Source organism: Terrapene carolina, unplaced genomic scaffold (genome assembly GCF_002925995.2).
Source record: "Terrapene carolina triunguis isolate 2854851 unplaced genomic scaffold, T_m_triunguis-2.0 Scaffold58, whole genome shotgun sequence".
Taxonomy (NCBI): Eukaryota; Metazoa; Chordata; order Testudines; family Emydidae; genus Terrapene; species Terrapene triunguis.
This window is the reverse complement of record NW_020664409.1, coordinates 105,485,912-105,512,247: the sequence shown is the minus strand read 5'-3', so window position 1 is coordinate 105,512,247 and position 26,336 is coordinate 105,485,912. Positions and strand designations below refer to the sequence as shown.

At 41.7% G+C, this 26,336-nt stretch overlaps 1 protein-coding gene across 9 annotated transcripts in view; it reads left to right on the top strand.

Moving 5' to 3' along the window:
• The window catches only part of PTK2 (protein tyrosine kinase 2), a 352,467-nt gene that overhangs the window by 188,784 nt on the left and 137,347 nt on the right, over positions 1-26,336 (top strand). For all 9 annotated transcript variants that reach the window (XM_026646750.1, XM_026646742.1, XM_029913965.1 and 6 more), the window contains 2 exons: positions 10,539-10,618; positions 11,928-11,990. In XM_026646750.1, the coding sequence (XP_026502535.1) occupies positions 10,539-10,618; positions 11,928-11,990 (143 nt within the window). The remainder of the gene's footprint in view (positions 1-10,538; positions 10,619-11,927; positions 11,991-26,336) is intronic.

The following is a 26,336-nucleotide window of genomic DNA, read 5'->3' as shown; positions in this document are numbered from 1 at the left end:
TATTGGAGAAGGGGGCACCATAGGTGGACATCTCTGCAGGGAGAGCAGGTATATCATCCTTGTCATACGTAGTTTATTGCTAGCTGGTGGGCATATAGATGCACTCCAGGTCACATTAAAGTCAGTGATAAGATTCCCATTGGATCAGAACCTTAGATTGTAAGTTGTTTGGAACAAGGAACATCTTAATGTGGATTTTTGAAGAATATTGTAAATTTGCCGCACAACAGAAATTATTTTTAAGTAGCTCACTAGAATGTGTTCGTTATTGGCTGTTGTGTCCTTTACCTCAGAAGTTTAATCATATTCAGATTTGCCAAACATTCCCTGCCTTTTCCCAAAGTTTTCTTTTCAGGTATTTTGCATCTTTGTTTCCTTTCTGTTTTTCTTTTCAGTTTGTTTTTATGTTAAATTCATATTGATGTTTTTTTATAGGTAAATACACAGGTTTCCTCTTTGGTTCTAATGTATAAAATTGAATCTGTCTTAATCATAATGTCTGTTCAAATTTAAATGAAGACTTGTCCCTTTCTGGTTCCTTCTTTCCCTTCCTATTTAAGGTAGAACAACTCAGTGCCATCTTGCCTGCAATCTGTGTTAGTTTGTCTTGTTAGCTGAAATTCCTTCTTCGAATGCTGGTCCCTGTGTGTATTCCACTAGATTATGCATGCACTCCATGCATCTGAGACCAGATGATTTTTGCTGGCAGTGTCCATTGGTGTGCGCCTGCACTCTTCATTTGCTTGTGTGGCGAATCAACGGCATAAGGGGCAGTCTCTCCATTCCTATTGGACCCAGTCCTTCCAAGGGAGATTCTGACACCATTGATCCATTAACTCTGAGAGAAATCAATCCCTCATGCCATCTACAAATTGATGTATTTCAGCATCGACATTACCAACAGCACTACCATTAGAACTGGAGACCACTCTTTCTGGGAATCTAACATCAGGAAGGGACCAACATCACCTTCGCCCAGAGATGTGAGCCCAGATAGCAGATCCAGAATCTCCTGGGCCAATTCATGACCATATAAAATTGTGTACCACCCTCAGGACTGTTGGTACCTATGCCTTGGGTCCTCCTCTACCTTCTCCTCCCACTGGCCTTACTGGTGACCATGGGACTCATACATGCAATATCATGAATCAGTAAGGTCTCATATAGTCCCTTCCCTCCCAGAGATCTGCCAGAGCTCCCCTCAAGGAGCCCATGGGAGAGAAAGAAGAAGAGCCAGATCCAGGAGTACTGCTGGTGCCAACAGGAGTATCATCATCATCATCTTCTGATGAGACAGTGAGGATGAGGCAACTGCATCTGCCAAATGACCACAAACAAGTTTCAGGAACTATTAAATAGTGTTGCAAACCCTCCAGATTCTTCTGGAGGAAATCCAAGAGACACCTCACAGACTCTTTGATGTCTTACAGAGTGTGGGACCTATTAGAGTGGCACTCCCTATGAATGAAGACATCCTAAAGCCTGCCAAAGTCATGTGGCATACTCAAGCAACCTGTGCGCTTACTCCCAAGAGGGCAGAAAGGGTATTTTGTCCCAGTCAAAGAAGCAGAATTTTTGTTCACGCATCCTGCCCCAAACTCATCAGTAGTTCGAGCTGCTAACCGAACGTAGTAGGCAACAGCACACAGGGTCTAAATCTTCAGATAAAGAGGCTAAATGTTTGGACCTCCTCAGAAGGAAGGTATTTACATCAACCAGCCTCAATTCCAAATAGCCAATTATGAGAACTTGCTTTCAAAATATGATTATGCCAACTACTCCTCTTGACGTTAACTGAGTCACCATTTGAAACTGTTGGTGACGTGCTCACTATCCAATTTTTCTATGAAGGTTACCTTTCTAATGGCCATCTCTTTGGTTGGAAGAGTAGGAAAACTAGGCACCCTTATGGCAGATCCATCATACAGAGTAATCCATAAGGATAAGGTTTCACTGAGACTACACCCTAAATTCACCCCCAAAGTAATTACTGACCACCTAAACCAGACAATACAATTACAATACACTTACCTGTCTTCTTTGCAAAGTTCGAATGCCACCAGTAAGACTCCATTCCTTGGATGTATGCTGGGAATTGGCATTCTACCTACAGAGAATAAAATTATTTAGAGACTCAACTAAATTGTTCATTTCATTGCTTTCCCCTTCATCCATTCTACCAATCTCTTCTCAGAGACTTTCTAGGTGGATTTTAGGCTATATCCTGTTCTGTTTCAAGGAATCTGATACTCCTTCTCCTCGAGATGTGAGGGCTCACTCTACCAGAGCCAAGGCAGCTTTGGTAGCCTCGCTTCATGAAGTACCACTCATTGACATCTGTAAAGTGGCAACGTGGAGCTCCATACATAACTTCAAAATATGCTGTAGTGAAACAAGGTGGGTGAGGTAATATCTTTTATTGGACCAACTTCTGTTGGTGAGAGAGACAAGTTTTCAAGCCACATGTAGTAAGATGAGGCTTTGAAACATAAACCCTTGTATCAGAGGCCCGGTTTGAGGCCTAAGGCCCGAACTAAAGTAATGGTCAAGACTTTGTTAACATAAAGTAAAGTTAAACTGTGAGCCAGAGGCAGGCCCTTCTTACAGAAGCTGGCAAGGAAAGGGCTGATGTTGCAAAAATACACATACCTAAAAGTTACGAGAATACTCCGATACTTGCACATTCCACACAGATAACAAGGAACAGTCTGATCCTTCCTAAAGATGGGCAAAAGGGTAATATGATGGATAGAGTTGTTTTGTTTGAACCAACATGTACAAGGTGAGAGGCGGCACCTTACTACATAGAGGGGTTGCACCTTTCTACGTAAAGGGGTTGCACCTCAATACGTCAGGAGTGATGTGTAACTTGTTTGTACCTGTGTATAAGAATTTACCCCTGAAGAGTTGTCTTGGTCTGGCCTAGGGGGCAGTGGAGAATCCTGCCACTGACTGAGCCAGTCCATTGTCAGGGAGCACATATGTACTAACAGAACTGTACACATCTGATCTGAGGAGCTAGAGACTGTGTTTCATTTGACAATAAACCTGGCCAGGTGCCCCTTATTGGAGTCTGTGGTCATTGGATGGTTTGCTCGAGATCTGCTGGGCCAGCTATCTGCGCAGAGCTGGGACAGCACACACGGAGAACACACACACACGCAGCTGACTGTTATCAACATTGAACAGAGCAGAGCACCACACCGGTGACATCTGACGACACCACACAGAGCTCTTCCTCAGGTCTGGGAAATGTACTCCCAGCATCACAGCAAAATGCAAGGTGAAACAGATTGTTTAGCATAAGTTGTTAGCACATGTTGTAAGGTACCATTCTAGGTAGAGCAGCCCGTTAACACCTCTGCAGTCATAGGACAAAAATGGGGGGCTAGTGGGTTACAGATTGTTGCAATAAACCATAAATCCAGTGTCTCTGTTCAGTCCATGATTTTTAGTGTCTAGCAAAGTAATGAATTTAAGCTCCCAGTCTCTTCTTTTGAAAGTATCGGGTAGATTTTCTTTTGAGGATGAGGACTGACAGGTCAGCTATAGAGTGATCAGTTTGTGAAAAGCGTTCACCCACATGTGATAGTGTTTTTGTCTTTTATCATTTTCCTGTGTGAGTTCATTCAAGAGCGTAGTGATTGTCTGATTCACAACATAGTTATTGGGGTATGTAGTGCATTGTATGAGCTATACCACATGTTGTGATAGGCATATGTAGGACCCAAGGATCTTGAAATGTGTGTTGATCATTGTAGCAGTGGAGATATGTCTGCAAATTTTTCATCTGTTGTTCTGTCAAGGTCTGGTGCTGCCTTGAGTTGGTGTTGTTCTGGTCTGTGGGGCGCTTGCTTCTGATGATGAGTTTGGAAAGGTTGGAGGGTTATTTGAAGTGCAGAAGTGGGGGTTCAGGAAAGATTTCTTGCAGGATGGAATCCCCATGGAGTATGTGATATAGCTGTTTTTATGGGTATGGGTTCCAGAGTGGGGCATTAGGTGTAAGTATCTGCATCTGATGCATCCTTCGGCTTGGCGGTACTTCAGTTTAATATCATGTAGGTCCTCGAACCCTCCTGCTTGATGAGTACTGCTTGTCAGTCACCCACAGTAGAATATAGGTACACATAGGCACTCAAAGAAGAAAGAGAGGGCTTACTTACCTGTATAGTAACCGGAACTCTTTGAGGTATCTGGTCGCTATCTGTATTCCATTACCGGTCAGTCAATGGACACTGCTAGAAAAAAAAAATTGTGGTCTCAGGTACATGGAGCTCATGCATGTCCCACAGTGGAATACAGATAGGGATCATGCAACTTGAAAAATTCGAGTTACTACATGGGTAAGTAAACCTCTCTGTTTTACCACCTTGTTCATTTCACAAAACCTGTTGATAGATTTCCTTCACCTTGTGTATTTTTTTTTTCTGAAAAAGCAAGCTGAAACAAATTCCTTCTATCAATTTGCTACCTTTACATCCATTTGATCTAAATGAAGTAGCCAATGAAATTTAATTTGGATAAGAGTAAGGCATGATAATAGATTTCATGAACTGGTATGTCAACTTTTCAGGAAGTAACTCGCGGCATGTCCTATATTAATTTAGATGGACTATCTGGGCCCAAAGAGTCAAAGATATTAACATAACTCAATAACTGTCCAATATTAAACAGGACTCCGGGTTTGATATACCTGAGCAGCATGGCAAACGCACTGTTAAAAATCATTTTAACCCATTTATTAAAGATGTAGAAAACAAAGGAAAATCCACGAAAGCATTTGAAAAGTGAAGTATTAAGTAAGGCTTTCATTTTTACAACATTCCTCATTCTCTTTTCTGTTAGCTAGAGAGAGTTTTTAGAAAGAAACCCCCTTGTTTGACAGTCTGTTAGATGGTATTAAAGATGGTAATAACCATCCTTTTGAGGAAAAGAGACAAAGTTAGTTGAGGTGGGCTAAAGCTGTCATTGCTGCTGTTAAAGTCTGATCCTGTTTCTTAGAAGACAAAACAAGACAAACACACAAAATAGGAGAGAAAAGAACAGCAAAGATAGAAAATGCAGCTTCTGTCTCTGTTGTTGACTTTTATGTGCAATCTCACTGCTGCAAAAACACAGGCACCATGCACAATCTTATCAGCCACTCTGAAACCTGGTAAACTTGCACCAGCATCAAGCTATTTAGGGCATTGCATTTAGTTTCCTTTTTCTGGTCACAGGTTTACAGCAATGTTGCAAAATATACAGTCTTGGCCGACTAAGCCAGACTCTTATTAGATAGAAGGAAAAAGGAGAGGGATAGGAAAGAAAAGAAATCATGTGGGGAAAGAAGAGAACACAGACGTGGGTGGGTGGGAGGGAGGGAGGGGTATATGGTCTGGTTAGGACAATCCTTAGGATCAGGATGCAGAAAGGCCAAGGTCCCAGGAGATGATAGGGGTGTCAGCCACAATGATGAAGCTCTCTCCTTCCTCTTCTTTCAAGGAGGCAGTACTGCAGTAGCCTCCGTCTGTATTTTCCCCCCCAGTGTCTCTTCTCTTTTTTTTAAGAACCCCAAAAGGGCATGTTGGGCAGAATAGCCCAATTCTCTCATCATTTTGTATACCTAATTTCCAAAACAACAACTTTGATTCATTGATTTTTCAGTCTCACACTGTCTTGTTTACTAGGCAAGATCTTAAGAGTCCTTGAAAATTATATCAGTAGGCCTTTTTGTTTGCATTAATTCAGTCTTTTTGTCTCTTTCTTATAACTTTTTCCATCAGCATTTATTATTATAGGTTATTGTGACACTTTATGAACTTTCACTCAATTTTTACGGTTGAACTCACAATTAGGGTAAATTTGTAAACCTTATTATCACAACAGTCTACATGGGGACACTCAGAAAAGTTAAGCCAAATTAACTCAAGGTTTGACTTTAAAGTACATTAGATAAAGCACATTACTTTTGAATAAATGTCCCTGTGGGGTTAAAAGTGGTCTTAGTTTACTTTAGCTTAACTCACTTCCTGACGAGAGCATTCACACAAGGGTTTTAATGCACTTTAATGCATTCTAAATTCACACCTTCAGTTAATTTACTTACCTTTCGTGAGTGTCCCCAAGTAGACATGCCCTCAGAGAACAGCAGGCATCATTCAGTTCTGTCCAGTTCTTATCTATAGATGCTGCAGAGACCACTTGTGGTAATAATGTGGGTAGTTGAGTTTAAGATCCTGGTTTAAATGAAACAGGGGTGGTGCTGAAGTTTTCAGTGATAGGGGCTTAACTTTAGCATTCACATCCCTGTTGGTCTACCAGAGTCCAAATCTAACTTTCTAATTAGGTTCTTTTACTGTGCCCATCACCATGGCATCCAGTAACACTCGAAGTTTACAAATAAACAGAGGCCTTATCTATGCAAAGCTTTCTTTCTGAAAAATATCCTACCACTGCTAATACAGGGGCAGCTCCACCTGAAGTAAAAAAAAAATAATAATAATAAGTGAAAGTGTTACTGTAGACAAAGGGCCGCCAGTGTGTTACTACCATGTCATGTAGACTAGCTGTGAGCAGTTTTAAATGACACAATGCTTAATTCCAAGAGCTGTCTTGTCCACCCTAGGGTTCCCACCATTGCTACTGCTAGTGGGACTACAGTGATGTGAAAAATTTCAGGAAATGATTAGTGTATACACAGCCTGTGAAACTAGCACCTGTTGTGAGGTTTTCTTTTCCATTCCTCCCGAGAGGGTAAAGAGGTAGAAGGTGTGTGTGTGTGCTTATCTATTTGAAAGCTAATGTGCTCCGTGTTGCTTAGTAGAAAAGCAAGATTGAAGGAGCGAACTACATTTGAACTGGAAAATAGTGAAGTTTATTGTCATTCGAATTTCCTGAAAGAGTGAATTCCACAGTCCAGGCCCAGACTAGGGTTACCATACGTCCGGATTTTACCCGACATTGTCTCTTTTTGGAGGCTCCGTCCTCTGTCCAGATGGATTTTTCAAATCACAGGAAATGTCTGGGATTTTTGAAGAGTAGACATTGCAGCTCAGAAAGAGCCGATTGGTCCACTTCCTGTCTGGCCCCTCCCCTGCCTCCGCAGCTGATGAGTCCATTCCCCTGCAGCCACTGCTGCCGGATCTTGTCCACCCAGGCACCACCTCCCAGCCCTGGGGAGAGCGGGGGATCCCGCAGGGAGGCGCTGACTGACAGCTGTCACTGCGTCCTGGGCTTGCGCCTGCCACCGTAACAGGGAGCAACCTTCCCCCCACCTCTAGTGAGTACCCCCACCGCAGGGTACCCCCTGCAGCAGCCCCAATTGTACTCCCTTCCAGCTCCCCCTCCCCCACCCTGGCAGTATCATCTTTTTGGGAACCTGAAATATGGTAACCCTAGCCCCACTCAACCACCCACCTGAGAAAAGTGTCTCCTGCATACATGTTTGTCTCTTGGTGTAGACAGCTTCATTTTTCCTTAATTGTTGTGGAGCTGTTGAGGGAGTTTTATAGTTAATCTGGACACAGATTTAGAGCAGTGGTCCCCAACCTTTTTCGTCTGGCGGGCACCAGATGACGAGTCACAGAGGACCGTGGCAGCGGATGAGCATCCGCCAAAATGCCGCCGACAAGCGGCAACATTAATAGGCGTCGCCGCCGAAATGCCGCCGAAAATTGGCGGCATTTCAGCTGCGACGCCTCTGGATGCTGCTGCTTGTCGGCAGCATTTCGGCGGATGCTTGTCCGCCGGCCAGTACGCAGGTGCACTTAAACGCCCCGGCGAGCGCCATGACTGCGTTGGGGACCCCTGATTTAGAGGCTTGAACAATGATCAAGACTTCAAAACTTGACACAGAGCGCTACAGAGGGCCAATGGAGTGAGGGAAGCACAATTGTGCTGTTTGTAACCAGTGTTGCTGAGACGTCATGTGAGCTGCATTTAGCAGGAGTTGCAGAATCTTCTGGGCTGATGCTTCCAAGCCTAAACAAATTGTAGTACCAGTCTCCACATACTGACAGAAGCTCTATCAAGGTCTATGCATCCTGCCCTTGCTGAGGATAACACTTAGCCTGTCTGAGGTGGTCAGTCAAGTTTCCTAGGAATGCAGCTTGCTGATACTAAGTTGAGAAGCACCCCAGAACTCAGACAATGTAATTCATGAGTATGTCTCTGACTGGCGGAGAATGCACAGTAGCAGCAAGCTCTTTGCAGTGTTTTTCTTTACCTCCCAGCATACTCTGTCTTGTTAAGGTTGAACTTCAGCCACTGATAAATTTTGAATGGGTGCTTTTTAATCAAACCAGAATTATACATAAGTATTTCTTAAGGTTTAACTGCTAATGAGCTCTCTTTCACATAATTAGGTCCATGACGTTGAAGTCCCCTTTGTGGGAAATCTGCTTCCCAGTTACATTAATAGTTTTATCATGCAAATGAGTGGAATAATACATCTGCCACACCTTAATGATATGTACAAATATGTCACCACTTCATACCACAGAAGAGAATTTATATTACATCAGTGATGTGACAGACAGTTGGTAGCTTTGAATAAGGGGATAAAACTGAGAGAGAATTCCATAAAGTATTTAAAAGTAAACATAATTGTATAATTTTGGCAAATGTATAGATTGTTAATTTTATAATGTTGCTTCAGCTGATATGTGCTTTCACAGAAGAGTAGAATGTCAAACTCCATGAGTTTCAACATTTGTCATCTTCAAACGAGTTAAAAAATTACAGTACTTAATCTTGAAAAAAATACTGCAATAGACAATTATCCTTGGCTCATGGATGATTATTTTTGTATTGAAACATCAGCATGTAAAAGATGGGATATTCTTCACTTAGAGCAATACATGTTTATCTGGTTAATGCAATATGATGTGTTTTACAGTAGCTTAATGGATTTCCTTGTGCTTTTTAATTAATAGCATATTAAATTCTGATTTCCTGGGAAATGCATCATTGAAAGATGGTATCATTTTACAACCTTTGTAATGACCAGATAACTTTAAGTTCATATTTCGTTACAGGAATCAGATAAACTTTTACAAATTATAGTTCAGAAGAACTAGATAGACTTCACATTTTTCTACAAATCTAAGATTTTGTATCTCTAAAATGTAAGCATTTTGACGATGTAAAGCACTATCAATTCTAAGATTAATAATTCATTCTTCATATAAACATCTCAATTTGTGCTATAATTCATTGTGTGTGCATTGCGTGCACATATAAATAAATTTATATTGACAAACCATCCTTCAGGGTAACACAGCTATTTACACTTTTGACGTTAAAAACTCTTCCTGATATTATGTGGTTAGTATTTGTTAGAGTTATACTGAGAAGGTTTAAGAGTTTTTTGTTTTGTCAAAATATTGAGCACTTGAGCAGTCCAGACCTAAGAGGCTTTTCTCTGACATTGCTGAAACAATCACAGTAATTCACATTCTCATCTTACAAAATCCATAAAGATGTCTGTTTTTCCAGAGCTGCTTTCAGTGATCAGGTTGCTGCTTCTTTCCTTGTTGGAATTTTTTAAAAAGAGAATTTCATAGTAGTACAATTTTCAAGTACTTTTTTTCTCACCATAGCTGGTGACTACGCAGTTCTTTTTGGAAGGTTTGGCTCCTCACACTTCATAGTGTCTTCATGTTTGATCTGCAGTGAAGTCATACTGATTTTGTGAGATGACAATTTTTGCATATCAGCAGACCATGGCATCACAGTAATAGGATTCTGAACTGATTACAAGATTAAACACAATCAGCTGTGAAAATAAAAGTTCATATTCACTTTTATTTAAAATGTGTGTCTATAAAGAATACCTTTCACACTGGAATAAGCCAAAACATCATTTACACAAAAAAATCTTGGGCAGTAATTTTTTGGGTTCTATTCTTTTTTATGGAAGATGTGTATTTCTTTGTGTGAATGGTGTTGATATATTCCAGTATAAAAGGCATTCTTTAAAAATTAGACTTGGCTGAAGGTGTACTGAGTGTATAGGTGATCACATGCTGACTCTACTTATTATTTCAAATGCTTCTTTACATTGATGTTGTGGGTCAAATTTTCACAACTCTCTACATGTTTATTAGTGTACATGCATAGTTACCGTGATTGCACATGCAAAATTACAAGGCATGCATGTGTATCACAATTGAGCGTGCAGTCACATTAATTGTGAATGCAAATGTCACAGCTATGACATCCAGGCTCCCTGTGACTAATTTGGTTCAAATTAGTAAAGTCTAATGTAGGTAACAGAGACAGAGATGTGGCAAATTGCATCAAAATTGCTGTTGAAAGAGAGTGCCTACAGGAATTCAGCTCGTATATGCAGATGAGAAACATAAGAATAGGGGTTTTTTCTGTTTATACGCTATGATAGTCTGATACCTCCCAAAATTATGTACTCCTAAAATACACCTATCCAAAGTTGCTTGGACAATATTCAAGCGTATAGTTAATATGATGGACGAATGAAGCAACCTTCAGTAGCATTGACATTATCCTTATATGACACAAAACTACTTATTTTACCGTAGGTGAAAAATGATTATATGTTAGAAATAGCAGATCAAGTGGACCAGGAAATTGCTTTGAAGCTAGGTTGCCTTGAAATCCGGTAAGTTGAAAACTGTATATTTTGTTTCTGATATACTGTATACATTAATTTTGAAGCTGTTTTTAATTCGTATTTTTCCTGATTCTCTTACCACTATAAATTAGTAAAATATTGTTAGGAATTATGAAAACTAATTTATCATTTAAAATAAAAAATGATCAGAATATATTGTAACTGATTCCTAATGGTTTGTAAATTACAGATTAATTTTACAGATCAATTAACTATCTTTTTATATTGATTTTATTTGTTGCATATTAGCAACTAAACAGTTCGAAGGCCTAAAGACTAAAGTGGAATATTCAAAAGAAAATAATTCTGAAGTGCATTTGCTAGCAGATAGTGTCACATCCTCATTCTTCTATTAATAATACAGATGAAGAATTTAATTAAAAATAAAACACTTTTCCCCTCTGCGCTTGATGTTGAAGATTTTTAACATACTAATTTAAGAATGCAAAATATTTTTGCAGAACAAAGTTTCTGAAAGGGCAAATGAACTGATCTTGTGAGCTGCACTGATATTTTGTGTAGCTTTTCCATTTCAAACTGTTAAACACCTGAGATACTCAATGTATGTTTACCACATTGAGAATCTTGAAACAGTCACCCCTTAAACCTTTTGAAATGTATTTTCGCTGTTTTATGGAGAATCTCAGGGCTAAGATACCGGTAATTGCTTTAGTTCTGCTATTGTCTTGCAGAGCAAGACTAGGACAGCAACAAGATCGTTAAGAAATGAATGGCAAATCAAGTGATATAGAGCAAAGGGGAAAAGTGCAGGTTGAACAGTAATTTTCAGAGATAAAACAAGATTAGGACTACCACTAGTAACAGGAATACCAATAACGAGGATGTGGCACTTGGGTATTGTGGGTAAGGGCTTGAAATGTTTTCTCTAGCCTTAGTGGCAGTCTTGGAAGAAGTGAAAATTCTATTAACCTTTTTTTAGAAAATGTAACGGATATAACAACCCACTATCCTGGACACTTTTCTCTGACAGCTTCTACTCTCCGATATTTTTGCCGAGCACATTGTGGCTGTCTGATTTGTCTTCATACTCATCATGGTGCTATTAGTACTATGTTATTAGTATAACATTCTGGGATGTCTTGTGCATGAAAAATACTTTAATCAACTAAAGTGTACTCTGTTGTAGTAGTGTAATAGTATGTCAATGAACACATATTTGAAGTCAGGCTGCAAATGGTTTTCAGTGGTAGGTCTCTGAAAGCTCTGAATGCACTTGTAGATTTAAGCTGGTTCATCCAATAATTATTGCTTGCAAATATTTTTTCCCTGACTTTAGGAGATCCTACTGGGAGATGAGGGGCAATGCACTAGAAAAGAAGTCCAACTATGAAGTTTTAGAGTAAGTATTGCATTTCAGTTTGAGGCTTGAGCTGTTGCTTGTACAGGAAAATGAAGACTAGTTTAGTGAGAAGGCAGCACTGCTGCCATTTTTCGTAGTGAGGTCACGATAGTAAGACTGTTATTTTTATCTAACATAAACATAACATTTTATCTAAAATAAAGTGTGAAATCTTAAACCCTGATAAATTTCAGAACTTTCCATCTATAGAGGTGGTGAGAGCTCATTTACTACTGTATGACTAAGACAAATTGGCTTGTTAACTGTTTAAACTTGCTGATATGCAGTACCATAGGTTTCAGTCATCTGTATTCTGTTAGTGCTTGTGGGATAAGCTACTCTAGTCCTACAAATGTAACAATGCTTTGTACAAAAATGGATTTTCTGTGTACAATTAAATTAATCAGTCACGGGACTAATTTACACAGAGTTCTTTAATTACTTACCAGCTACTTGAAATTTAAAATCTGAGGGTTTATTTTCCCTTGGCTTCTGCTAAGTGTGTTGTTTTACTGAGTTATGATCTTGGGGTCAATAAACATATAGTGTGTCCACCACATATTCCAAAACTTAAAACATCCAAGAAGCATCCTGATAGCAAATCTAATTTGTTGACTTAATCATGCTGTATAGTAGTAGATGGCTTCAATCCAAATTTGAACAGAGTGCTTGAGAAGTTTTGCATTCAATTCCAAAGGAGACAATTGATGTTTGTTACAACCCCGTTAAAGGTCAATTTTGTTTTCATTAGCTTCAGTGGAATAATGTATCAACAAATGCTCTAACTAATTCTTATGCTTTGCTGCTAAAACCCTTGTGGGATAGAGAAGACATGGTGTATCGCATAATACAAAATTAGGTTAACAGCTCACGACAGCAACTTTCCAGTTTTTATTTTATTTTTTATTTTAAAATAAAATAAGACAAAGTGAGCTAATTCAGATAAAGGTTCGGTACTGGATCATTTGAAGGTAGGGTAGAAGATTCTTTTAAGGGCAATTAAATTGTTGTTTAGGACTCATGAGGAAATATACTGTTTTTGTTTGCTTGTTTTTAAACAGATTAAAAAATAACTTCCAGCAATTATATCCAATTGATATGAAAATAGATGTTCCACTGTTAAGATACCTTCTTTCAAAGCACATATATAGGGTGACCAGACAGCAAATGTGAAAAATCGGGACGGGGGTGGGGGGTAATAGGCGCCTATTTAAGAAAAAGACCCAAAAATCAGGACTTTCCCTATAAAATTGGGACATTGGCCACCCTACACGTATGCCAGGGAAAGCAGGCTATGCTGTGAACAAGACTGCAAGGACATTAGTTCCAATAATGCAGTGGCAGAGATCTAACCGTACTGAGCACATAGTTTGGAGTCAAGAATTCCTGGGTTCCAAACTCAGCTCTGCCTGAATATTATGATAATTTATTATTAAAATATGTGTCTCATTATTTTCAAGGACTTTGTTCTGTTTGTGTAGAAAATGCTAATACATATCAAACATACTTTTAAAAATATATAACAGTAGTATGTGTGCAGTATGTATGTATTAAATGTAATATCTGGTGCTGTGAAATGATTAAAAAATTAATCACGATTAACTGGAAGATTTAAAAAAATTGTGATTATCAGTTTTAATTACAGTGTTAAACAATAATAGAATATCATTTGTTTAAATATTTTTGTTTTTACATTTTCAAATATATTGATTTCAATTACAACACAGAATACAAAGTGTACGGTGCTCACTTTTTATATTATTATTTTGATTACAAATGTTTGCACTGTAAAAAAAGATAAACAAAAGAAACCGTATTTTTCAATTTATCTCATACAAGTACGGTAGTGCAATCTCTTAATCGTGAAAGTGCAGATTACAAATGTAGTTTGTTTACATTTACAGGAGATAATGCTGCCCGCTTCTTATTTACAATGTCCCCTGAAAGTGAGAACAGGCATTGTCATGCCATTGTTGTAGCTGGCGTTGCAAGGTATTTACATGCCCTATATGTTAAACATTTGTATGCCACTTCATGCTTCGACCATCATTCCAGAGGACATGCTTCCATGCTGATAACAGGTTCTGCTCGGTAATGATCCAAAACAGTATGGACTAATGTATGTTCATTTTCATCATCTCAGTTAGATGCCATCAGCAGAAGGTTAATTTTCTTTTTTGGTGGTTTGGGTTCTGTAGTTTCTGAATTAGAGTGCTGCTATTTTAAGACTTCTGAAAACATGTTCCACACCTCATCCCTCTCAGATTTTGGAAGGTACTTCAGATTCTTTTGGGTTGAGTGCTGTGCCTTTAGACATCTCATCTCATACCATCTTTGCGTTTGTCAAATCTGTAATGAAAGTGTTCTTAAATCGAACAACATATGCTGGGTCATCACCCAAGACTGCCAAAACACGAACTATATGGCAGAATGTGGATAAAACCATGGAGCAGGAGACATACAATTCTCCCCCAAGGAGTTCAGTCACAAATTAAATTAATGCATTATTTTTTTTAACAAGTGTCATCAGCATGGAAGAATGTCCTCTGGAATGGTGGTCGAAGCATGAAGGGCATACAAATGTTTAGCATATCTGGCACGTAAATATTTTGCAATACAGGCTACAACAGTGTCATGTGAATGCCAGTCCTCACTTTCAGGTGACATTGTAAATAAGAGGGCAGCATTATCTCCCGTAAATATGAACAAACTTGTTTGTCTTAGCAATTGGCTGCACAAGAAGTAGGACTGAGTGGACTTGTAGTCGCTGAAGTTTTACATTGTTTTATTTTTGAGTGCAGTTATGTAACAAAAAAAGAATATTTGTAAGTGGCACTTTCATGATAAAGAGATTGCACTATAGTACTTGTATGAGGTGAATTGAAAAATACTGTTTTTGTTTCTTTTTTACAGTGAAAGTATTTATCAAAAATAATATAAAGTGACCCCTGTACACTTTTTATTCTGTGTTGTAATTGCAATCATTAGATTTGAAAATGTAGAAAAACATCCAAAAATATTTATAATAAATATAATTTGGTATTCTATTATTGTTTAACAGTCTGATTAAAACTGCAATTACTCGCAATTAATGTTTTTAATTGAGCTAATTTCTTTTGAGTTAATCGTGTGAGTTAACTGTGATTAATTGACAGCCCTAGTAATATAACATTTCATGTGGAAAGTTGGAAGTTAAGAAAAGTACAAGGCAGAGCAAAGAGGCAGTTGGGTTAGTTCAAAGTCAGTGATCATCAGTAGAAATTTATCTCATTTAGGATACATACAAAGAGGAAGGAATAGAGAGATGCAGTAAGAAATATTAAGAGAAAGAAAAGATTATAGAATGTTGTTAATATAAAGGAAGTGAATGTATTGGTGACCTGGAGGAAGGTTGATACAGTGTCACTTTCTTAAAAGGTGGATAAATGGTGAGATTAATGACTATAAGTGAGTTACTGGGGGGTTCGGCCGGAAGAGTGGAAGGCAAATTTGATAGATTTGTGAGAAAGTGAGCAAGAAAGACCTAAGGAAAGGCAATGGATGCAGTTTGCTTAGTTTTCAGCATGACCATCAATAAGATGTTCCAAAGTCAGTTACTGGACAAACTTGAAAGTATAAGCATTAGTATAAGCAATAACCTTGATTGAAAACTAGCAGGGGGACATCTTGGTGCCAGCGAGATGACGGTGCCATCCTCCCAGTACCCCTGAACCCAGCAGGACAGCTTCCAGCACCGGGGAGTTCATTGAGCAGAAGGGAGCAGGTAGCCCCGAGCTCCTGACTGGCACCAGGTCCTCCTGTACCGAGTGGAGGGCAACTGGCCGTGCTGATGTTGGCGAAGACTTCCCCAGTCTGGCACTGATCACTGGACTTTGGCCCCAGCCAGCAGAAGCGAGGGGTACTGCCCCCCCATGGTCTCTCCAAGCTCACTCGTAGTCGGAGGTGGAGTCCTGCACCCAATCCAGGGGCTGTTACGAGTACCCAGTATACATCCCCCCAGATGCCAGTGCGGGTGCCCCCCCGGGCGCCTGGCCCAGAGGACAGTGGCCTGTGCAGGTCCAATGGCCATTTTGGAATCCGTGGGATTTCCCCCCACTACCAGGCCTGCCTTCCAGCTGTGTGTACTCAGTGGTGTCTGAGAGAAGGGCCCCACCACCACACCATCCGGCACCCGACTTGAACTCTGGTACCAAGCCCAGAACCAACACTCAGGACTTAGGCCTGTGTGATGTGGTCAGTGCAGATGCAGAGGAGGAAGGCCCCCTGCCAGTGCAGGCAGCCACCGCCTCCTCAGACGAAGCTGTGTCAGGATCGAACAGCTCGGCGCCACAGGACAACTTTAGAGCTCACCAGGAGCTATTGAAAAGGGTGATTTTGAATCTTAGAGTCCTCGCACAGCCTGATCAACATCTTGGCTGTGGCAGCCCCAGCAAAGGTGGCCCTACCCCTCAATGAGGTCGTTATGTGTCCAGTCAGGTCCCTGTGGCAGACCCCATCTTCTCTGCCCCCCACTTCAAAAAGAGCAGAGAAGAAATACTATGTTCCTGCCAAGGGGTATGAATACCTATATTCCTACCCCCTTCCTGGGTCCCTTGTGGTCACAGTGGCCAACGAAAGAGACAGGCAAGGGCTGCAAGGCATGATCCCCAAGACGACTCAAAGAAGCTGGACCTGTTTGATAGAAAGATTTATTCTACTGGTGGGTTACAGTTCCACATCTCCAACCACTAGGCCTTATTTGGGAGGTATGACTATAATGTTTGGGACTCCATGGCAAAGTTTAAAGACTCGGTGCCCCAGGAGTTCTCTGTTCTAATGGAGGAAGGGAAGACCATAGCCAGGCAGCCCTAGACACAGCTGACACGGCGGCCAGAACAATGGCATCAGCTGTGGTCATGGGAAGGTGCTTCTGGCTGCCACCAGAGGTTCAGCAGTCCATTCAGGATCTTCTGTCTCAGGGAACCTCCCTCTTCTCTGAACAGATGGATACAAAACTGCGTGGCCTGAAAGATTCCAGGGCTACCCTCAGATCCCCGGGTCTCTACTCCCTGGCACCTTCGAGGAAGCATTTCAGACCTCAGCAACCTCTCCGTCTCTCTGCTCCACCACCTCGCCAAGACCTGTTTAAAAAACAGAGCAGGGGTTATAAGCACAGGCAACTGCCCCTTTCCACTTCAGCCTTGCTACCAGGCATGCACAAATATCCGGGAGGCCCAAAGCAGAACTTTTGAAGGGGTTCCTGAGGGCATTATATCCACCAGATCGTGCTCCCCCCTTGTTTTTAGTCCGACTCTCCTACTTCAGCCTGGCATTGTCCCTCATCAACTCGGACTGTTGGGTGCTAAGTATGGTGGAGGAAGGTTACGTCCTTCAGTTTTCTTCCACCTCTCCCTCCCACCCATCCCCATCCCTGTTCCTCTTCAGGGATCCTTTCTTATGAGCAACTTCTAGTCCAAGAGGTGCAAACCCTCCTGACGGGTAGGGGCTGTAGAGGAGTTGCCTCAGAACTTGAGGGGGAAAGGATTTTACTCCTGCTATTTCCTAATCCTGAAGGCCAAACGGAGTCTTCGACTCATCCTAGACCTGCGTCACCTCAACAGTTATCTCAAGAAGCTGACGTTCCACATGCTCTCCCTGGCTTCCATTATTCCCTCCCTGGATACAGGGGACTGGCATGCCGCCCTTGACTTAAAAGATGCCCATTTCCACATCTCCATCTTCCGGGGCCACAGAAGGTTCCTCAGATTTATCGTAAACCAGACCCACTACTAATTCACTGTGCTCCCCTTTTGGCCTGTTGGCAACCCTCTGGGTTTTCAGAAAATGGATGGTGGTGATGGTGGCGGCTTTCCTAAGAAGGCAAGGCATTCAAGTCTACCTTTGTCTCGACTATTGGCTGATCAAGGGCCAGTCCAAGGCCAGATCAAAGCCAGCATCAGTCTGGTCCAAACTACCTTCCGTGCCCTGGGCCTATTGATAAATGAGCAAAAGTCAATTCTCATCTCCGTCCAGAGGACAGAATCTATCAGTACAGTGCTCAATTCTACCGGGGCCAGAGCCTTCCTCTCAGAGGCTTGCTTCCAGACAATGTTGGCTCTAATATCCAAGGTCCAGGCTCACCCCATCACAACAGTCAATTTTTTCCTCAGACTTTTAGGTCACATGGCCATGTGCACTTACGTGGTTCAGCACATAGGACTGCACCTCAGACCCCTTCAAGCTTGGCTGGCCTCAGTATGCTCACCACGCTGTCACCACTTAGACTCAGTGCTCACTGTTCTTATCCTGGTCCTCGCCTCCCTTGATTGATGCATGCAATCCCTTTCTCACCCCTCAACCATCAGCATCCCTAATTTTGGACGCGTCCGATCTACGTTGGGGGGGGCTCACCTCAAGCACGTCAGGACTCAGTGCCTGTGGTCCCAGGAAGAGCTCTCTTTGCACATAAACATCAGAGAGCTCAGAGCAATCTGCTTAGAGTGCCAAGTGTTCATACCCCAGATCACGGGCAAAGTTGTATGAGTGCACATGGACAACATGGTAGCCCTGGTTTCATCTACAGACAGGGAGGAGAGTGCTCATCGACCCTGTGTCAAGAGGCCATTCACCTGTGGGACTTCTGGCTGAAACACTCCATTCACCACAAAGCTTCCCACTTTCCGGGAGCCTGGAACACTGGCAGGTCTTTCTCTTCTCACCACTAGTGGTCCCTTCTCCTAGAGGTAACCAGATCCATCCCTCAGAGGTCGGGGTTTCCCCGTGTAGACTTCTTTGCAACCAAGCAGAACAGAAAATGTCAGCACTTCTGCTTACTGCGTGGGAACAGCCCAGGCTCTCTCTCAGATGTCTTCCTACTCCCATGGACAAAGCTCCTGGTCTATTTGTTTCCCCCCATTTCTCTGGTACACAAGGTCCTTCTGAAAGTTAAGTGAGACAAAGCAAAGGTGATTCTTATAGCCCCTGCCACACCAATACTGGTTTGGCACGCTAGTGGATCTGTCAGTAGCAATTCCACTGCCGCTCCCACCTCTCCTGGACCTGATCTCGCAAGATGAGGGCCGTTTGCTTCACCCAAACCTTAAGGCCCTCCAGCTGACCATGTAGAAGCTCCATGGTTTAATCCAGTGGAGCTGGCCTGTTCAGAACAAGTCTGCCAAGTCTTGCTAGGTAATAGAAAACCATTTAGTAGAGCCCCTTACCTAGCCAAGTGGAAGCGTTTCTTGGTGTGGTCTTCCCAACGAGGCTTCTCACCAACTCAGTCCCTCTCCAGTCCGTGCTGGAATACCTGCTTTATCTGAAACAACAGGGCCTAGCCACTTCATTGATCAAGGTGCATCTAGCAGCAACCTCAGCCTTCCACCCTCTGGTGGATGTTAGGTCGGTCTTCTCACATGAAATGTCCATTTGCTTCCTTCAGGGTCTAGAGAGGCTTTACCCTCAAATTTGCGCACTTGTCCCTCCGTAGGATCTAAACCTGGTCCTGTTGAGACTCATGGGTTCTCCTTTTTAGCTGCTGGCATCATGCCCTATGTCATATCTCTTCTGGATGGTCGCCTTCCTGGTAGCGATTACCTCAGCCAGGAGGGTCTCAGAAATCAGGGCCTTTACATCAGAACCCCTGTATATGGTATTCTTTAAGGACAAGGTTCAACTCCACCCCCAACCAGTGTTCCTCCCAAAGGTAGTCTTGCAGTTTCATAGTAATCAGGCTATTTTCCTGCCCATTTTCTTCCCAAAATGGAACAAGAAAACAGAGGAGGAGCAGTGTCTCCACACACTGGATGTTAAATGCGCCCTTGCCTTCTACATTGAAAAAGACAAGCCGTTCCATAAATCCACACAGCTCTTTGTGGCAATAGCAGATAGGATGAAAGCCCTACCGGCTTCAGCCCAGAGAATTTCATCCTGGATCACTTCCTGAATTTGTATGTGCTATGAGCAATTGGGCACCCTACCTCATGCCATCTTGACAGCCCATTCAACAAGAGCTCAGGTTTCATCAGTGCCATTTCTGTCCCAGGTCCCTGTTCAGGACATTGGCAAGGCAGCAACCTGGTCATCAGCACATACTTTATCCTCCCACTGTGCCATCACCCAGCAGGCAAGAGATGATGCCAAGTTTGGTAGAGCAGTGTTACAATCCGCATATCCATGAACTCGAGCCCACCTCTCAGGTACTCCTTGGGAGTCACCTAACATGGAATGGACGTGAACAAGCACTCGAAGAAGAAAAAACGGTTACTATCCTTTCTGTAACTGTTGTACTTCGAGATGTGTTGCTCATGTCTATTCCACAACCCACCCTCCTATTCCTTTGTTGGAGTTAACTGGCAAGCAGGAACTGAGAGGGTGAGGGGCCGGCTGGGCCCTATACCGGCACATGAGTGCGCGGCGCCAGAGGGCGCTAGAGCACAGTCTCAGGCACTGGTAGTACATGAAGACCTTTTTGACCAACTGAACATAAACAAACACCCCTTCACACCTGATATGGCTGCTTATTGCCTTTCATTGTCAGGTGTGTTCGATGTAAATTCGCTGTTGATCAGATTTTCAGATGAAACCAAAGCTGGAGGGAGGTAGCCCAAAGAGGTGGACAGAGTCAAACTTCAGAGTGACCTGTAGCAGTTAAATCAGTAGGGACTGCATGAATGGAGACTTGGTCCTAATAAATGTAAATCCCTACACCCAGGAGAAGGAATTAAGCTGCACAGATGCAAAACTGGGAGATACAAAGAAGCATCTGCACCCACTGCATTAAAAAAGACTTTAAGAAGCACATCCCCCTTCTTGCTGTCTTACTATTACTTTTATCTTTTTTGTATCAACTTTTTTATTGAAGTGTTCAGGAAAAAAATAGAAATACAAAACTAACCGAAGAAAAAGGTACATTTTCTACAACTAATAAGCACTGTGGTAGCAAGCCCATAGAGCTCGCTGCAGTTGGTATTTGATGGGTTAATCCCAATGAAGTTTACACTGAAAAGAAAATGCAGTGTTTATATCCAAATAATTCCCACTGGTAGGAGAGCATCAATTATGGTAAATATAAAGCTGTTGGCATAACCATATAACTAGGGGTGTTGATTAATCACAGTTAACTCATGCGATTAACTCAAAAAAATTAATCGTGATTAACTTCATACAAGTACCGTAATGCAGTCTCTTTACCGTGAAAGTGCAACTTACAAATGTAGATTTTTTTTCCTTACATAACTGCACTCAAAACAAAACAATGTAAAACTTTAGAGCCTACAAGTCCACTCAGTCCTACTTCTACTTCAGCCAATCGCTAAGTCAAACAAGTTTGTTTACATTTTTGGGAGATAATGCTGCCGGCTTCTTATTTACAGTGTCACCTGAAAGTGAGAACAGGCGTTGCAATGGCATTTTTGTAGCTGGCATCACAAGGTATTTATGTGCCAGATATGCTAAACATTCATATGCCCCTTCATGCTTCAGTCACCATTCCAGAGGACATGCTTCCATGTTGATGATGCTAGTTAAAAAAATAATGCGTTAATTAAATTTTGACTGAACTCCTTTGGGGAGAATAGTATGTCTCCTGCTTAGTTTTACCCGAATTCTGCCATGTATTTCATGTTATAGCAGTCTTGGATGATGACCCAGCACATGTTATTCGTTTTACAACACTCTATATATTATATTAATGGAGATATCCTATCTCCTAGAACTGGAAGGGACCTTGAAAGGTCATCGAGTCCAGCCTCCTGCCTTCACTAGCAGGACCAAGTACTGATTTTGCCCCAGATCTCTAAGTGGTCCCCTCAAGGATTGAACTCACAACCCTGGGTTTAGCAGGCCAATGCTCAAACCACTGAGCTATCCCTCCCTCGACCCAAGGTTTAAGAATCTGAAGTGCCCTCCAAAATCTGAGAGGGACGAGGTGTGGAGCTTTTAGAAGTCTTAAAAGAGCAACACTCTGATGCAGAAACTACAGAACCCGAACCACCAAAAAAGAAAATCAACCTTCTGCTGGTGGCATCTGACTCAGATGATGAAAGTGAACATGCGTCGGTCCACTCTGCTTTGGATTGTTATCGAGCAGACCCCATCATCACCATGGACGCATGTCCTCTGGAATGGTGGTTGAAGCATAAGGGACATATGAATCTTTAGTGCATCTGGCACGTAATGATCTTGCGACACTGGCTACAACAGTGCCATGCGAACGCTTGTTCTCACTTTCAGGTGACATTGTAAACAAGAAGCAGGCAGCATTATCTCCTGCAAATGTAAACAAACTTGTTTGTCTGAGTGACTGGCTGAACAAAAAGTAGGACTGCGTGGACTTGTAGGCTCTAAAGATGTACATTGTTTTATTTTTGAATGCAGTTATTTTTTCATACATTATTCTACATTTGTAAGATCAACTTCCATAATAAAGAGATTGCATTGCAGTACTTGTATGAGGTGAATTGGAAAATACTATCTCTTTTTACAGCACAAATATTTGTAATAAAAAATAAATATAAAGTGAGCACTGTACACTTTGCATTCTGTGTTGTAATTGAAATCAATATGTTTGAAAAATGTAGAAAACACCCAAAAATATTTAAATAAATGGTATTCTATTATTGTTTAACCATGTGATTAATCACATGATTAGTCATGAGTAAGTTTTTTAATTGCACGATTAAACGCAATTAATTTTTTTAATCGCTTGACAGCCCTAATATAAACCAGTAACAGCTATTAACTATCCCTAACTGCCAATGAGAGTAAGGCTGTGAGGTCTTAGTCTGGCATTGTTGGTTGAGCTCTCTCCTGAATAGGTGTCCATTCCACAGCCATGAAATGTAGCCGTCTGGAGTTTGCATGTGGTATTTTATGTTATGGCTATGGGTACATTTCAATTTATAATGCTTATTTGTTCTTGCTTATAAAAGTTTTGCATATTGCAGTCACAGACCACTGCTGTAACTCTGTATACTTTTATGTTAAATTCTACTAAATTAAGAAAATTGGATTTACAATCTAATTTTAAAAATAGGATATGCTGTATTAGCAAATGTGACTAAGAGTTGCTATTCATTCAATTCTGTGTGGTGATTTGTGTGGCGTTTGCTGCAAACTCAGATCTGTAATCAAAAGCTGTTATGTGATTCAGTTTAGAAACAAATTATTGTAGCAGAATGTGGGAACCATGTGCTGTAATAGTGTTAAGATGGTGGCAGCGCTGCATTAATTTAGAGAACTTAATTTTTGCAGAATTCTTCTGCTTGCTGAAATGTTTAATGTTAACTAAAGTATTCCTTGTCAAAATGTCTTCGCATATTATTTAGACTGTAATGGTGTGTCAGCTTTATCTAATTCTACATAGAATGATAAAACTGCACATAATTTGCATTTGAGATGAAATACATCAAAGGACTTAATGTTTATGAAATTTTATAATCTTTTCCAGCTTAGTGTCATTGCACAGACTCCAGGGTTCACTGCTGTGAACGAGTCAATTTATAATGTTTTAAAAATGCATTTTATGAAATTATTGTATAACATCCTGAGTGCTCAGAGTAGGTGCTTCAAAAGATTTTTTTAAATTTTTATTCCATAAGTAAGACTTAGAATTCCGTGTATGTTGTTTCCCTCTTAGCCCATTGGAAGGCAGCTGGTTGTATATACTTCACAGATTGACTAACAGCAATTTTCTGACATAGGCTGGAAATCGGTGCAGTCTCCCTCAGACAACAGATGAAACTTGCATGCAAATTAGCTGCAGAGTAAGGTGGTGATTGAGTTACCTCTGATATGTCAGAGGTCTAGGAGTCTTGTTATGGCATAGATACATGCTTTACTGTAGCCATATACCGCACAGGTGTAATTTGTAAAGTCAAAATGGCTTAGAATTTAAAAATGGGATTGTAACAGACCAGCAGTCCCAGTGATGATTGAACTTGGTACTATTCTAAAGAAAAAAGCTTTCATCCTTGTTTGTAGTGCTTCCTTTGCTTCACTCTGACTCAACAGACATTCTAGGCTTCAGGATGACACACACAGTGACAACCCTGGCATCTTATTATATAGATCGGGGTGGCCAAACAGTTAAAGTATGGCTCTCGGAGCCCCCACCATTCTCCGCCTACCAGACTGTTTGGGGGAGCTCGGGGCTTCTGCCCAGCAGGGATGGGGGGTCTTGGGGCTTCAGCCCTGTGTGAGGCACCTGCCAGGGCTCAGGACTTCAGCAGGAGCAGGGCTGAAGTCTCGTGCCATGGCAGGCGCTCCCCAAGGGGCAGGAACCCCAAGCCCCCTGGACCCTGCAGGGCAGAAACCCCGAGGCTTCCCACCTCGACGCAGGGCAGAAGCCCTGAGCCCCGGCAGGTGCGCCCAGGCTCACGAAAATCTGAAGATTGTCGTATGCAGCTCAAAGGGTCAGTAAGTTTGGCCATACCTGATATAGATGTTTGAGGCACATTACTATCTTCCCCTCCCATTCAGAATATATCAGTGTGGAAGGCTTTCCTTAATATTCATTGAAAAGGTAGACATGGTCCCTTCTATGAAGAGTTCACAAACTCACTCAGATTTTTTTTTTTTTAAGTACAGTTTGTATTACCGCTTGAGAAGGTTAGGGCAGAAATCCTTTTTCAATACAGATATTTTTTCCAGTTTTGAGCCTTGTTTTCTTATGCTAATGTTCATATAGATTGTGGCGTTTGACACAACCTGGTACATGCTGCTCAGATGCACCAGCATGATGGTATCTTTGTGCTCTGACACACCTCTGGAAATTCTCAAGCTCTTCCCTTTCAGTCTCACCTGCTCTAGAAATTGGCTGCTAGGGAGAAAATAGGGGCAGCCAACTACTCCATAAAAGCAACGGAATTCAAAGTTGAGGATATATTTATAAGCCAGGCTAAGCACTATTTTGAATACTATATAGTCATCCAAATTAGACATTGAGCCAAACTAAAATTCCAGATCAACACCCAGAGGTTGGGATATTCTGAACCTGGATCCAAACTTCGCAGATTGGGTCCATATGACAAATCTCTGACCTTGTCTCAGTGGGTCCCGCACTTCCAGGCGGATTACACTAGCCTCAAAGGCTCACTGTGACCCTCCATGTAGCCCTTCTTTCTCTAGAGGCAAGGGTCACAGCGTACTGAGCCATTTTCATCATAAGCCAGTAAGGGAGGTGGAAAGAAGCAACCCTCCCTCGCAGTCTCTGTTGTCTCACAGTCTCTGTGATTAATCAGGGAGGGGGGGGAGCCCAGGCCCTCCCTCTACTCCGGGCTCCATGCCAGGGACCCTAATAGTAGCAGCTATTGGGTAGCTGACTTTTTGGAAACAGGACGAGTACAATTCCCTGGGCCACTTCCCCACAGCAGTCCCCATTTCCTCAACATCTACCTCACCCTTACGGCCTCCTTCCTTGTGCCTGATAGGGTTTGTCCTGCCCAGTTTCTCCAGCAGCACGGCTTCCTCCTACAGCTCCTGACACGCACCTCTAACTGACTAATTGGAAGGCTTTTAACTAGTTCCAGCCAGTGCTTGATTGGCTTCAGGTGTCCCAATCAACCTAGCTGTCTCCACTGCTTTCTAGAAGGATCTTAATTGGCCCCAGGTGTCTTGATTAACCAGGAGCAACTGCCATTTGGTTACTATGGTAACAGGGATTTGTTTAGCCTGGGGCTAACATACCTGTTTCTCACTACTTTCCTATAGTCATCTGGCCTTGCCCCATCACAGTCCACCATTTATGTTTGGGTTTTTTAATCCTTTCTGTCTGTCCTTCCAGGGTGTGCATGTGTGTCTGAAATATGGAGTGCATGGGTGTGATGGTAACATTTTGTTAGCATTAGTGTGGAATGGTCACATTGCTCAGAAATGTAGACTAGTTAAGAAAAAAACTAGTGGCTGTATGATGCCTAGGGGATTGGGTCATTAAAATAAATTCTATGAAAATAATTAGAGGGCAGAGGATCGGTGAGGTGGTCAAGGGTGCATGATAATTGCATCTGTGTATCAACACTGACACTTAGAAATGTAGATATGTACAGTGGAAGGAAGTAGTTGAGGTTGAGGAGGGCAACTTGTCAGTTGAGTGTTGAATGATTCAATGCATATTTCATCTCTTTTTTACAATTTGTGTTGGTGGCATATGCAGTCTTGCAATCTTAAATCAAAGTCAAAAAAGTTTTTGGGGATATAGATAACATGTCAGCCTTACACCTGGTACATCTTGTTTCAAGCAAGAAGATATTTTAATCCTAAAGGTTTAAGTTTAAGAAAAAAAATAGAGTAGAAATCCATGCAAGGACTTTAATTATAATGCTGCTAGAAGTAACATAGCAATAAAAATATATTTGGATGCCCATAAGAAGG